Genomic DNA, 15,260 nt, shown 5'->3' with positions numbered 1-15,260 from the left:
GCCAAAGTACTGGAGTTTCAGCTTTAGCATCAGTCCTTACAAAGAAATCCCAGGGCTGAACTCCTTCACTGCTAGATCACTCTTGATCACTGCTTTCCTGTCTACAGGTGCTGGTGTGATGCAGCTGCCTTGCAAGACAACTATCTTACGATTTTAAAAAATGTTTTGTTAAAATAGTTAATATCTGGGTTTACTTTCTTATCCTATGTCTTTGTTTTTTGCATTTTAAACAGTATTATTCAAAGGAGTCCATAACCTTCACCAGACTGCCTGAAAGACCAAGGCACAAGAAAGATTAGAACCCTTTAGGCAGGAGACCTTGGTCTCAGGAGGAGCTCTGCTGTCTAACAGCCAGTGAGGCTTCTTTATTAACTAACTAGTTTGTCTGTTGCCTAGGCCGGTAAACACCAAAAGCAGACAATTTTTGTATACAATTCCCAGTAGGGCAGGGGACTCTGTCACTTGAAAGAACCTAACAATATAACAGATGCGAGATGTAAAGAGAGAAAATGTCTGTTTCCTCCAGAGGAGCCTGCTGTCTGGAGTACCCAAGGCAAAGGAAAGTTGCCTGATGAGGTGGATGGCCCAAATGCGTGGATAGCAGAGGAAGATAGAAAAGGAGAAAGAGGCTGAAGAAGAGAAAGTGATCAAGAAACCAGAAGACACAAAGCCCCTAGCAATGGAGGCCATACAATCTGCAGACTGGGAAAAAAAAAAAAAAAAAAAACAGGAAGAAAAAAGGAGGAACATGAAACAAAGGACAATGAAACCAAACAACAAAATGGTAGTGAATACTTTATTTGCTGTATCGAAACAAGTAAATTTGGGCGTATTTCCTCATGGTCCTCCCGCCCCTCCATCCCCATATTCCCATGATGATCAACTGCTTTATTCCATTTCCCATCTTTCTTCTTGTCCAGGCCTTTCTCTTTTTATGTCCATGATCCCCAGTCTTGTCTTTGAAGGCCAAAAAGTTTTCCACGTGTCAGAAAAATTCAGGATTTGGTAGTCCTTGTTATAACTCACTGCTTTGCCTATTTTGACTCATTCATTTAGATTCAAGTATTCTCAATCTGCCCCCCAACCCCCAAGCTGGGGAATTACATGTCTGTTTCATAACATGAATCAGTTCAAAAGGCCCCTTGTTAGAGGTTTGCATACAAATGGGAAACACCATATAAACAGTGAAAAAATATATCTTTTCAGGTTGTTGGATTTTCTCTTTAATGGTCTTTAAAAAGGCAACTAGAAATCTTTCATTTAATAAACACATGCACATATAAATATATAGAATAGTAACTGGAATGTGATATTTATCATTGTAATGTTTCTCAAAAACATGATTTCAGCCAGAGTTTATCTCAGGTAGGCTGGACACTGTCAGTCTGTTAAATTAACTCCAGAGTGTGGTTTATTTTCTTACTCTTACAAAAAAACAGAATTTCTCTGCTAAGTTCAAACACCAATATCCGGAGAAGATGCCAGTCTTTATACACACTTATAAAAGTAGAACACGTAGTGTATGATACACTAGTATAAAGTTTTACAAATTAATACAAGTAAAATATATAAATTACAGTGACACAGAGGAAGATTTTGGGTTTGTCTTGGGGTAATTCTTCTAGCAGTCATATTGCTGTAAAGAAAATGAAATAAGTATCAGGTTCTGATCAGGCTAAACAAACAATGATGACATTTCGGTGCTTTAAATCTGTTTTAAGCAAACAAAGCAGACCAATCTCAGCTTCAGCAGGGGTTGGGCCAACAACAAAGAGAGCTTAGACAATGGTCATAAAATGTTTCCTAAACAAACCGGACCGTTGTCCTTCCCAAGTGAAAGCTGAAGAAAGAAGCCGTGGAAAATGCAGCTTTCAAGGCCTGGTTGGCTTTTATATGTTCAGGGTGGGTTTTTAACCTCAAGGATTTAAGAGATAATGTCATGGGAGTTTTACATTGGTGCCAACCCAATGTGGGCAACTTTTGAATTAAACGCTACATACAGAGTTGACCAATCTATACTGAAAATCTTGCTCTTCGAAACTGTCTTTTGTCTTGTAAACAAACATAACAGATCTGACCTGCAGTGTCTGGGAAGAAGCCACCCCTATAGTGACTGGGAAACCCAGTAGGACTCTTGGCTCCCTTAACCCAGAAAACAGTGTCATTCTGCCAAACCACTGTAGCAATTTTAGTCATTGACAATTATATTGTTGTTTAATCACTATGTCATGTTTGACTCCAGCCAGGCTCCTCTGTCCATGGGATTCTCCAGGCAAGAAAAGCAGAGGGGTTACCATTTCCTTCTCCAGAGGATCTTCCTGAGCCAGGGATCCTGCTTTGGCAGGTGGATACCTGTCCCCAAAATGCACCAGTGCTGAAGTACAATGGGGTCTCACCCAGTTTATACTCTTGCCTTGTAGGAAACTCAAGGCTAAAGATAGGTTATATTATAGTAATCCCAAGAGCCTTCTTTGCCTCTGCCCAACCGAATTGCCTGGAAACAATTCCATATTGAAAGTTTTCCACTCTGCTGTTTTCTCGGAAATTTGGCAGGCTCCCAAAGCAATTATTAATCTTGCTGTATTTGCCTGATAAGGACATCTAGATTTTTATTTTAACTTCCCCTCAAAAATTATAGAAAGTTTCCATCTATTTAGAGCAAAGCTTTTCATGATAGCCATGGGGTTTTCATTTTTTATTAGGCTTTGTCTTACTTTCAAAGAAAGTTAGGAAACCTTGAACCAGAGAAGTAAGTGGTTAGGAAAATACAAATTAAGTTTCAGTTTTCCTAATCCTGCTTTACAGAACAAGACATAAAACAACCCTCCCTTCCCCCCAAATTTGACCAAAGCTGGACTTCTATCAGTTCGGTAATATATGTTTTTTTAGGAAAATATAGAAACAAAAACTTTCCCCACTACTAACAAATGCATATTTCTTTTCCAAATCACATCCCCAGGAAACAAGCGCTTCCTGGTTTTCTTTCACAGTGAAAGGTTTTTAATAAGCTGTTATTCAAAGGCTACTAGTGATTCTCTATGCTTAGCTATTTGGGTATTTTTGTGACTCCTTATTAGGAAGGAACTGTAGAAAACTCAACAGAACAGCAAGCCCTGCATACAGGTTAAGAGCAGGAGCCGTGGCATTTGAAGCCTGTTGCTTCCTGACTAGGTAATCTTAGAAACATTGCTTAATCTCTGCATCATAGGCTCTTCTGGAATAGGGGTTTAACATGATGCCTAGGGCAATGGGTGATAGCAGTTACTTGTGTATACTAGTTGGGAATGTGAGAGCAGACAGAGAGAGAACATTTCTTTTGTGTCTCTGCAGTCGGAGCAGGGATAGCGAAAGGGGTAGTGGGTTATATCCTGAAGAAGCACCTTGTCTATAGGTGACATTGTCTTATTTACACAGAGCCAACTACAAAGAACCAAGATAACCCAGTAACTGTGACTCTCAAAGGAGCTTACCATTGAGAGCAAAAGGGGGAAGGGATAGTTAGGGAGTTTGGGGTCAATACGTACATACTGTTATGTTTAAAATGGATAACCAACAAGATTCTACTGTATAGCACAAGGAAGTCTGCTCAGTGTTATATGGCAACCTAGGTGGGAAGGGAGTCTGGAGGAGAAGAGATACATGTATATGTATGACTGAGTCCCTTTGCTGTCAACCTGAAACCATCACAACACTGTTAATTGGCTCTACCCCAGTATAAAATAAAAAGTTAAAAAAAAAAACCCACTGCTGTAAATGCTTTTCCACAAAAATGGAATAAACATTAGTAGGTTCAGCAGGGTTTAATTTTTGTCTTCTTGTCTCTAGGATGAAAACAATGGTGCATTTTTACACAGGTTCTTACCTGTTGGCGAGAGGAACAATGACCACAGATACCTCCAAGCATTCCGTTTATTACTTGAATGAGACACAAGATGAATTCAATCCCACCAAGTGCCAAGAGGATCGAAAACAGAGAGACATTCCATTCCACTATATGCTTGGGTTCGACGCATTGGGACCATGTGGAGCTATCCAGAAGGTAACTGTGGATAAAAACAGAAACTTCTGACACACAGCCACACCAATGGGATGTCTCATAAACATACTTCTCATGCCATGTTTTTTCATTTAGAAAAAAAAAAAGATTAATTCAATGCCTTATATCAGATGCTTCCAATCCAAGTCTTTCTGCAGAATAAGGAATTTAGCCCAGATCTTGTTGCAATAATTAATAGAAAATTCAGCAAAGATTGTTGAGCACTCAGTGTGAGTTAGACATCTAGACAAGTCTAGGGATAGAATAGCCTGAACTCTGTCCTGGGAAAACATTTCTTAGGAGAAGAAATGATAGGCAATCTCAACACAACCAATAGCTTGGTCAGGTAAACTAAGTGTCAAAGGGTCACAGACAAAGGACACGTAACTTGGGCAAAGGAGAAGAGTTGCTTATGTATCTAGTCCACAAGTCTGAGCTCCATGAAGGTAGGAACTAGAGCTATTCATGATTGTCTATTCAACCCCTAGACCAGTATCTGGCCCATAGTAAGTATTCTACACAATGGAAAAGGAACTGAATGACAAATAGCAATCTGAAGTCATTTTGTGAAATGTTCGCTAACCATCTGCTGTTGTTGTTTAGTCGCTAAGTCATATCCAACTTTTTTTCAACCCCATAGACTATAGCCTGCCAGGCTCCTCTGTCCATGGGATTCTCCCGGCAAGAATACTGGAGTGGGTTGCCATTTTCTTCTCCAGGGGATTGAACCCACATCTCCTGCATTGTAGGCAAATTCTTTACCACTCAGCCACCAGGGAAGCCTCAGCAAACCATACTGGAGTCATTATCTGAATATACATATTCTTAATAGAATAGGATTCAATCATATGGGAAAATCTAGGATTGACTTAATTCCATTCAGAGATCTGGAATAATTCTTTCCTTGTACTGTCTTCCTGCCACAACAGAACAAAGGGACTGGGGATTAGAGACCTCATTTTGGAATGGTTAATGGAGCCAATCAGAAATTCAATTTGATTGATGGAATTATGATTGATTATGGAAAAAATTCTGTTCTTCTGGCCCTGTATTTAACAAAAATCCATAATTTCAAGACACAATGGAAAAAAAGTTCTTTGGTTCTACTTGGCTATTAAGCAACTAACCACTGGCTTGTTATTTCCCATACTGAAATCTCTGAAGAAGTAGAAATGAGGAATGACATAGAAACTGGAGGTTTCTTGCAGAAGTTGATTGGATCCATGAGAGGGGAGATAGAATAATCAGCTACAAACTTTCCTATAAGTTTATAGCTGATGAATCACCTCTCCTTGGATGAATCATAATGTTTTTTTAGAGGTGGGTTTGTGTGGTAGATCACATGTTTTTGAATACAGGAGTAACCAGTTTCTACTGGTACATTCAGTATATTCAGTACAAAGCATGAAAAATATGATCTGAGAAATCATGATTAACAACAATTTTAAACACCAAAATTTCAAATTCCAGTGAGCACTGTTTTCCTTCAGAAGCTATCATTGGGCTGAACCCATTGCAAGCTGTAGTAAGACAGCAGTGCTCATTCTGTCAGCTTTTGTGACAAATATTTTACATATAGTAACTTATTAATCTTCCTAACAACTGCCATTGGTTTTATTTTACAGATAAAATAACTGAGATGCAGAGAGCTCAGTTCACCTTTTCCTAGTTACTGAGACAGTAAATACAGAGCTGGAATTGAACTCTGCTGTTGCTGCTGCTAAGTCGCTTCAGCCATGTCTGACTCTGTGCAACCCCACAGACCGCAGTCCACCACGCTCTGCCATCCCTGGGATTCTCCAGGCAAGAACACTGGAGTGGGTTGCCATTTCCTTCTCCAATGCATGAAAGTGAAAAGTGAAAGTGAAGTCGCTCAGTCGTGTCCCACTCTTTGAGACCCCATGGACTGAAGCCTACCAGGCTCCTCCGTCCGTGGGATTTTCCAGGCAAGAGTACTGGAGTGGGTTGCCATTGGAATTGAACTCAGGATCGATCCAATTCCATATTCATGATCTTAAGATATCACTCCATGCCACATAATTCATGAAAGACAAACATTCCTGAAAGTATATGAGCAATTCAAATTCATGATTCATATTATTTTCACTCATGAATCCCATGACTAAATCTTTCAAAATTCAGTATGTCATTCATTTATCATTATGTACATCAGTTTCTGGAGAAGGCAATGGCACCCCACTCCAGTACTCTTGCCTGGAGGATCCCATGGATGGGGGAGCCTAGTAGGCTGCAGTCCATGGGGTCACTGGGAGTCGGACACGACTGAGCGACTTCCCTTTCACTTTTCACTTTCATGCATTGGAGAAGGAAATGGCAACCCACTCCAGTGTTCTTGCCTGGAGAATCCCAGGGACGGGGGAGCCTGGTGGGCTGCCCTCTATGGGGTCGCACAGAGTCGGACACAACTGAAGTGACTTAGCAGCAGCAGCACATCAGTTTCTTTCAGCTATTTCTGTCCTTTTCTCAATAATAGATAAGTAATACAGTACAGCATAAAACAGTGGAGCCACTTGGATTTTCCCAATGTTAAAGTCATGAATAAGATCTGTCTTATACAGCCTGACCACTTTGAATAAAGGGTATATTATACATAATTGCTATGTTATATGTGAGTGTGTGTGTGTTGGCAGTATGATTGACCCTGGGCTTTGGTTAAATGCATATGGCTTTCACTGGTGCTTTATAAGGATTCCATAAGATTTTCTTCTAAAATAGTAGAATCAGACAATTGCTCTGGTATAGTATACACACTATACAAGCACAGACTCTATAGCTAGGCTGCCTGGGTTCAAATCCTGACTGTCACATCTTAGCAATGTGACTTTAGATAAGTTACTTGATCTCCCTGGGTCTCCATACCCTCATCTGTAAAAGAGGAGCAATAGTGGAAGTCCCCTCACATGTCATCAAGAGGACTGAGCCAGTGAATCCATTAAAAAGCTTCTCTGGGTCAGAGACTGGGAATCCATCCTCTGATACCCATTGCCTGAATTGTCCCCCAGTCAGTGAGAATAAACCTGGCAAGAGGATGGATGAGCGAATGGTTGATGCCTTTCTAATCTGGTGGGTTTACCACTATACACACGTGGTGGATAAGAATGTGCAGCCTTATTGGGTACAATCACTTACTCTCCCTCTGTGTTGGCAAAGGTATAGTTCCACTGGCCACTGGCATCCATGCACCTTGGTCCTTCCTCTAAGGCCAGCGCAGCCACAGTGACACAGTAGCCAGAGCCTCCGATTCCAATGAGTGCAGCCAGTATAGAAGACAGCATCTAGGGAAGGGAGGACCACCAGAAGTGAGGCACCGAACATCACAGCTACCCCTTAGGGACCATTTCCCCACCAGAGAGGGAAGACCTACCGCGCATCTTTTGCCACAGTTTTCATGGCCACAGCACCCACAGCAGTCTTCCTGGTCCAGCCCAATGAAGATGAATGCTGGCAGGAACATCTGGTTAGAAAGCAGATTGAAATCAGATTGAATGCAAATTGAAATCATTGATCTTCCCCAAGTCCATAAGGGTCAGTCAATCTAAGCATCTTTTGGTAAAACATTTTTCTTTCTGATATTGCTGAACGTCTTTGAGTTAGGTTGACCAAATATCTCAGAGAACATAAACTCTGAGAAGAGAAAAACCTTCAAAGTGTACTATCTGATTTTTTTTATGTAGTGTGTCACGTTAGGTAGGGTCAGGATATAGCATGGGAGGGGTAAAATAATAACCCATAAATGTGTTAATTCCATGAGTTCATAACATAGTTCCAGATGCAAACTGTTTTGAAAATATTGCATGGAAGATAACAACAAAACTTTAAAAGAATAACTAAAAAATTTTTTTATAAACAAGAGAGAGGAAAACTCAGTATAGTAAAGGCACACTGCTTCATTGAAGACATCATCGCATGGTTGTAATGTCACAATAAAGCTCTTAAAATGAGCTTGAAACCCTTTGAGTTCAAGATCAAAAGAAGCAAGGTATTGTATTAAAGACAAATGATTATGAAATTAACTATACCTCAATGAAACAAAACAAGACAAAAACTGACCTGAGAACTAGTGGGAGAAAAAAAAAACAAGTGATTATGTTAGCATGATAGTAATGCTTAAATTCCAAGCAGATTTGCCATACCAGAGTTAGTGTATTAAGTTTAAATATCCTTTACTCGACTAAGAAAAATATTCTGTATGGTATTAGCAGTTCCATAAAACTTCTCTTCAAAATTCTCAATCCCAGCATTTCAAAGTGGCAAACCCAAGTTTGCCCACATTCTTTCCAGGCTACGGTCGAAGCTAATACTTTCAGCATCCAGGTTGGCAGGCAAATTCCTCTCACTTTACTTAAAAACAAACCTTGGAAAAAACAACACATTCCACTATTAGCTTCAGACCGTGATTTGCTGCTAACTGAAGGATTTTCCCTAAACGCCACACCCGAGGCTTACATAAAGGAGAAAATGTATAGTCCTTTCTAAATAGCAGTGCTCTCACAATTCGTTATTTTTCCCTGTCACAGATGCTTGAGAATAAACAGCAAAGAATTTGTATCCAAAACTCTGTTGATTTAGACAGAGAACTATCGGACTCCTCCCCGTTTCCCAGAGCGGATGTGAAATGAGTACCGGCTCCAGGACTAGAAACTCTAGAGGTTCTCAAATCTGATTGAAAAGCTAGTCTCTGTTTCTAGCTGTAAAGTAAGAGAATTTAGCAAAAAGGTAGTTGAAATGGGGATTTTGTAAACCAACCTCTAGTAAAATGAATACCCTATACCTATCTCAACGTTCCTTGATAAGTTTTCAAAATAAGAATGAACAAAAATCCTGGATTTGGAAACATGCCTTATAGAAAACTTTCCATGAAAACATCTCATCTAACAGGAAAGAAATTTTTTTCAAGGCTGTAATGATTTCTGAACGACTTACCAGCAAGCCCCCTCCCAGGATACCGGAGAAGAACCACACGAAGCGGCTGAGATGGTTATCAGAAGCATACTTGGTTTCCCCATTAGGAAAGTAAAGCAGAATATTAGCGACGATGCAGAGGGTGGCGAGCCACACCAGTGAATGTCCGATGCATCGCGCGCATCTCCCGTAGCACATGGTGGTGGAGTTTATGTCCCCACTCCCTTTACTCCGCGGCTTGGCTCGGTGATGGCCCTGATCAGATGAGAGCGTGCCCCGTCTGCGGGAGAAAGCAAAAACTGTTCTCAGCCCATTCCTGCAACCTCTTAAATACTCTGAGTTCTTAGTCACCACCAGTGGATGAGGTACTTGCTTTTCATTGGTCCCGATGGCAGGCTCCGGTTGGGGGGGGTGGGGTGGGGAGGGTTGGTAGGGAGAGAATGTCCCGCCTTCCAAATGAAATCCTTGGGACAAACGAAACCAGGGGCAGGACCTGAGAAACAGCCTCTGTTATAGGCAAGAGAGAAGATGATTAATCCTCCACAAGGAATTCACTGTGTAACTCCTTCACAGGATTAAAAAAAAAAAAACCCACAGGAAAGTCTAATTCAACTTTCCAGTAAATGCCAAGCGTCCACCGTGTGACAGCCCTGGTGGAGGCTGCAAGTCTGTTCCACGCAGCTCTCTGGACGGCTTCCAGGCTGAGGGCTCTGTGCTCACTTCCACCTCTGCGCTGATTTAATCTGAGACCTGAAGCGTCTCTAAGCTCCTGTCCCTGTCACTCACAGATTTAAGGGGGCTGTTGGGAAAATGACAGGGCTGCCTTCTTGCCTCTGCCTCTGGTGTGCTCAGCAAGACCGCACCTACTGTCCAGCCTTCCCGGACATCTGCCTCCAAAACAAATCTGGCACCAACACAAAGGTGGCATTAGTCAACAGAAAGGGCTCAGACACCTTTTTATTCCTGAGTATTGCTGTCAGGCAGAGCGATGCCAGCATGAGCCAAGAGAGACCTAAAGCCTGGGAAAAGAATAAAAAAGAAGAAAAAAGAAAGAAAAACAAAGGAACAGAAGATAAAGGGACTTGGCAAGCAGAGTGGGGAAGCAAGATTGAGAGAGTCTGGGTTTACTGAGAGAAATGTACCCAGTTGAAGAAGGCACAGGGCAAGCAGTGGTCTGCCAGCCAGATCCCAAGATGAGTTTTTGCAGGCCTGAAAGCATGTTAGATGAACTTTCTGGTCTGATTATGTTACAGAAGGAGGGATTGGATTCTGAATAAGTCTAGCCCTTGAATAGCAGGTGGCACTGGCCAGGTGGGTAAAGGGAGGACTGATTGATTGGCTAAGTAGGGCCAGGACTGCAGAGACTCCATCACCAGGACAAAATAGTGAATACAAAATAGAGGCCAAAGGCCAAGATGAGGCATTGTTAGTTCAAAAGAGGAAAGTGAGGAACTTCCCTGGGGGTCCAATGGCTAAGACTCCATGTTCTCAATGTAGGGGGCCTGGGTTCGATCCCTGGTCAGGGAACTGGATCCCGCATGTTGCAACCAAAGATCCTTTGTGTTGCAGCTAAGACCTGGTGCAGCCAAATAAATATTTTTATTTATTTATTTATTTTAATTGGAGTCTAATTACTTTACAGTATTGTAGTGGTTTTTGCCATACATTGACATGAATCAGCCATGGGTTTACATGTGTTCCCCATCCTGAATCCCCCTCCCCCCTCCCTCCCCATCCCATCCCTATGGGTCATCCCAGTGCACCAGCCCTGAGCACCCTGTCTCATGCATTGAACCTGGACTGGCGATCTGTTTCACATATGATAATATACATGTTTCAATGCTATTCTCTCAGATCATCCCACCCTCTCCCTCTCCCACAGAGTCCAAAAGACTGTTCTATACATCTGTGTCTCTTTTGCTATCTCGCATACAGGGTTATCATTACCATCTTTCTAAATTCCATATATATATGCATTAGTATACTGTATTGGTGTTTTTCTTTCTGGCTTACTTCACTCTATAATAGGCTCCAGTTTCATCCACCTCATTAGAACTGATTCAAATGTATTCTTTTTAATGGCTGAGTAATACTCCATTGTGTATATGTACCACAGCTTTCTTATCCATTCATCTGCTGATGGACATCTAGGTTGCTTCCATGTCCTGGCTATTATAAACAGTGCCGCGATGAACATTGGGGTACACGTGTCTCTTTCAATTCTGGTTTCTTTGGTGTCTATGCCCAGCAGTGGGATTGCTGGATCATAAGGCAGTTCTATTTCCAGTTTTTTAAGGAAATCTCCACACTGTTCTCCATAGTGGCTGTACTAGTTTGCATTCCCACCATCAGTGTAAGAGGGCTCCCTTTTCTCCACACCCTCTCCAGCATTTATTGTTTGTAGATTTTTGGATAGCAGCCATTCTGACCAGTGTGAGATGGTACCTCATTGTGGTTTTGATTTGCATTTCTCTGATAATGAGTGATGTTGAGCATCTTTTCATGTGTTTGTTAGCCATCTGTATGTCTTCTTTGGAGAAATGTCTGTTTAGTTCTTTGGCCCACTTTTTGATTGGATCGTTTATTTTTCTGGAATTGAGCTGTAGGAGTTGCTTGTATATTTTTGAGATTAGTTCTTTGTTAGTTGCTTCATTTGCTATTATTTTCTCCCATTCTGAAGGCTGTCTTTTCAGTTTGCTTATAGTTTCCTTCGTTATGCAAAAGCCTTTAGGTTTAATTAGGTCCCATTTGTTTATTTTTGCTTTTATTTCCAATATTCTGGGAGGTGGGTCATAGAGGATCCTGCTGTGATGTATGTCAGAGAGTGTTTTGCCTATGTTCTCCTCTAGGAGTTTTATAGTTTCTGGTCTTACATTTAGATCTTTAATCCATTTTGAGTTTCTTTTTGTGTATGGTGTTAGAAAATGTTCTAGTTTCATTCTTTTACAAGTGGTTGACCTTTTCCCAGCACCACTTGTTAAAGAGATTGTCTTTTCTCCATTGTATATTTTTGCCTCCTTTGTCAAAGATAAGGTGTCCATGGTGCGTGGATTTATCTCTGGGCTTTCTATTTTGTTCCACTGATCTATATTTCTGTCTTTGTGCCAGTACCATACTGTCTTGATGACTATGGCTTTGTAGTAGAGCCTGAAGTCAGGCAGGTTGATAATTTTTTTTTTTAATAAAAAAGAGGAAGGTGAACCCAGCTGATGAATCTAGAAGCTCAGGCTGAGGCAGAGTTTAAAGGATTTGGACCAGATCTAGAGGGCAGAACATATGTCCAAATTGAAGAGCCAGCTGGTGTTAATGACATGGGCTTCAGACTTGGAGAAGGATCCAAGAGGAAGCATGTCCTGAGCATACTAGAAAGGGTGAGTTTTCAGACTGGCCTAAGAAATAGATGAATGGAGAACTGAGCGCAGACAGGGAAGCTCAGAATCACCCACCTTCTCAGGGATAGGGAGGCAGGTCTTTATAAGAACATCACAGGACTTCCCTGGTGGTCCAGGGCTAAAGAATCCACCTTCCAATGCAGGTGGATGCAGGTTTGAGCTCCAGTAGGGTAACTACGATCCCATATGCTATGGGGCAATGAAGCCTGCAGGATGGCTAGAGAAGCCTGCATGCCGCAATGAAAACCCAGCACAGCCAAATTAAATTAAATAAATGAACAAAGCAGAAGGAGCATTAAAAAAAAATAAGAACACCACTCCATCACCACCATGTAAACAACGAGGCATGGATGCCCTCTGTCATGGCTTTAGGTCCTGTTGGGGATGACGTCCACAGGGGTCAGAATATGGGGTAGTAGTGCAGGTGAGTGACTGGGTCCTTTGCTGAGGCATCATTGTTCTAACTGTACACTCTGCAGATCTATCCCACCTGTGGCCACAAAGGAGGAAAGTAATCATTTGATGACTTTGCCTCCACGTGCTTAGATCCCCATCTTCCTTCTCCCCCTATCCCTATAGTCAGCAGAGCAAAGAGAGGAGAGCAGGGGGCTTGGAAAGAGAAAATCTGGGGTGACAGCCCAACTCTGCTCTCTGCCAGCTTTGAGGATCAGTTGAGTCACTTATATTCCTGGGACTCTGTGTTTCCTGCCCTCTAAGATAAAGGGCAGAACTCAATTGGTGGTTCTTAAGTTTCTGAGTCTTGTAACGATAAGGATTCTCCCCAGAAAAAGAAATATACATTTATGTAAACACACACATTTTCCTCAGAGTTGCAGAGTCAGACATGACTGAGTGACTAACACACACACATTTTTTACTCCATTCCCGGGGATTCATGGACTCCCTGAAGCCCATTTGTGGATCCTGCTCCATGTTTCTCAAGATGTGGCCTGTCCAGAGATCACCTGCATGTCAGACACATATTCCGGTCCTTTGCTGGACATACTGAACAGCAATTTGTCAGTGTAAGGGTCAAAGGACTAATGCTGAAGTAGAAGTTCCAATTCTTTGGCCACCTGGTACAAAGAGCCAACTCATTGAAAAAGACCTTGATGCTGGGAAAAATTGAGAACAGAAGGAGAAGGGGGCGTCAGAGGATGAGATGGTTGGATGGCATCGCTGACTCAACAGATATGAGTTTGAGTAAACTCCGGGAGATGGTGAAAGACAGGGAAGCCTGACGTGCTGCTGTCCATGGGGTTCAAAGAGTCCACAACTCAGCAACTGAACAACAAGGGTTGGGGCCAGTCATCTGCATGTTTTACAAACATTTCAAGTGGACCTTATGTTCACTCCATAAGATTTTGGGATCACTGGTCTGGTCCATAGCTCAGGTTAAGTATCATTTGTATTAGATGTTAACCAGTGTTGGGAAGAACCCATGGAGGAGGGCATGGAAACCCACACCAGTATTTTTGCCTGGAGAATTCCGTGCACAGAGGAGCCTGGCGGGCTACAATCCATCAGGTCTCAGAGTCAGACATGACTGAACAACAATACTTTTTTTTTTTTTTTAAGGCCACTGTCACTTCCAACAGCTTCTCAGCTCTACCAGACAGTGCCTTTATGAATTGTGGGGACATGTCACAATTCATTATAGGCACTTCCAGGCTCAAGCTGACAAAGTTATCTTGTAATATGGAGTCCCTTGCCCTTGACCACCCTCTGTTTCTATCCCTCTGTGGGTAACCTAAAGCAGGGTCTTTTCTGGTTTGGATTTTTCGTTTAAGACCAGATATGGTTTTCTAGACAATTCCTTCCACCACTTGGCTCTGGTCCTAGCCAGACACTGCCCAAGAGATGACCCTGCCCTTCCTCCTGGCTGTGAACTCTCAGCTTCCTCTGCAGAACTGCTATCGTCGTGGGTTTCTTTCCACTCTCCAACCCCCATCCATAGCTCTCCCACCAGCACTGCCTTCCTGTCTTCCTTGTTCTGAGCCTTATCTTCTTTTGGAGCTTCAGGCTGTAGGCTTCTGCTCATACCTCACGTCAGAGGCCAGATGTATGCATATATCACATACCCCGGTTCTGTTGTCATCCTTGAAATTTTTCTATGGACTCACCTGTTTCCTTTTCTGTTTCTTCTCCTCTCTTCCCCTCTGACTGTGAAACCCTATCTGCTTCGTCCACTATTGCTTCCCCAGTGCCTGGTGCACAGTAGATGCTCCATAAATTTTTACTGCAAGTTGAATGAATAAAGTAATTAACCAATGACCTCTCAAGCCTATTCTTAGCGGGCTGGTGCTCCAGTCCGTCCACCCTCAAGTCTGTTTTGCCTCCTTTTGAGCACACAGTCTCACTCCAGAGTTTTAGAGTCTGCGGTACTGCTCTTTGATCCTGCCACTGCCTGGCTATTTGATTCGGGGTGAGTTATCAACAATTCCGTACCTCATTTTCTGTCATTCATTCATTCACCAGTGTTTATTGAGCTACTACTATGTCTTCTAAGTGCTGGGGATGTGGCAATAAACAAAACTTCCTGCTCTTAAGGAGAGTGCAATCTATCAGAAGGAGAGAGACAAATTTAAAAAATAGTGCTTAAAAACATGTATTGTGTACTGGTGATGAGTGCAGGAAAGGGGAATGACTGGGTGAGGAAGAGGGCCTCTGAGACAGGATAATAACAGAACCTACATCACAGAGTTGCCATGTGTGAAGTGAGTCAATGTGTCTAAGGCACAAAGCACCTGGCATTTAACAATCCCTCCATAAATGTTACTTATTATTACTCTTCTCATTAATGCACTCTCCTGGGCAGGATGTCTCTACTCCATTTATGATTCATTATGTTTCTGTCCCTGGGATTCCTTCACTCCAATATATACTAGATCCCTTTATTATTTTTTGTG

General features: G+C 42.1%; 1 protein-coding gene across 1 annotated transcript; it reads right to left on the bottom strand.

The window, feature by feature from the left end:
- Positions 1-782: 782 nt before the first annotated feature.
- On the bottom strand, positions 783-9,264 carry TM4SF1 (transmembrane 4 L six family member 1). Its single transcript, XM_005911463.3, has 5 exons — positions 8,981-9,264; positions 7,422-7,511; positions 7,187-7,332; positions 3,863-4,043; positions 783-1,636 (listed from the first exon to the last, which is right to left on the bottom strand). Exons 1-5 carry the CDS (start codon positions 9,155-9,157, stop codon positions 1,622-1,624), a joined length of 609 nt encoding a protein of 202 aa, XP_005911525.1. The 5' UTR covers positions 9,158-9,264; the 3' UTR covers positions 783-1,621.
- Between the last annotated feature and the right edge of the window lie 5,996 nt (positions 9,265-15,260).

Source organism: Bos mutus, chromosome 1 (genome assembly GCF_027580195.1).
Source record: "Bos mutus isolate GX-2022 chromosome 1, NWIPB_WYAK_1.1, whole genome shotgun sequence".
Classification (NCBI taxonomy): Eukaryota; Metazoa; Chordata; class Mammalia; order Artiodactyla; family Bovidae; genus Bos; species Bos mutus.
This window is presented reverse-complemented; position numbering and strand designations above follow the sequence as displayed.

Bases quoted from the DNA above. Each gene is read 5' to 3' on its own strand.
- TM4SF1 (XM_005911463.3), bottom strand. From the start codon at position 9,157: ATGTGCTACGGGAGATGCGCGCGATGCATCGGACATTCACTGGTGTGG. The intron at 7,512-8,980 runs GTAAGTCGTTCA...CTTTCTAACCAG, and splicing joins TCCTGGGAGGGGGCTTGCTG to ATGTTCCTGCCAGCATTCAT. The intron at 7,333-7,421 runs GTAGGTCTTCCC...TCCCTTCCCTAG, and splicing joins ACTGTGGCAAAAGATGCGCG to ATGCTGTCTTCTATACTGGC.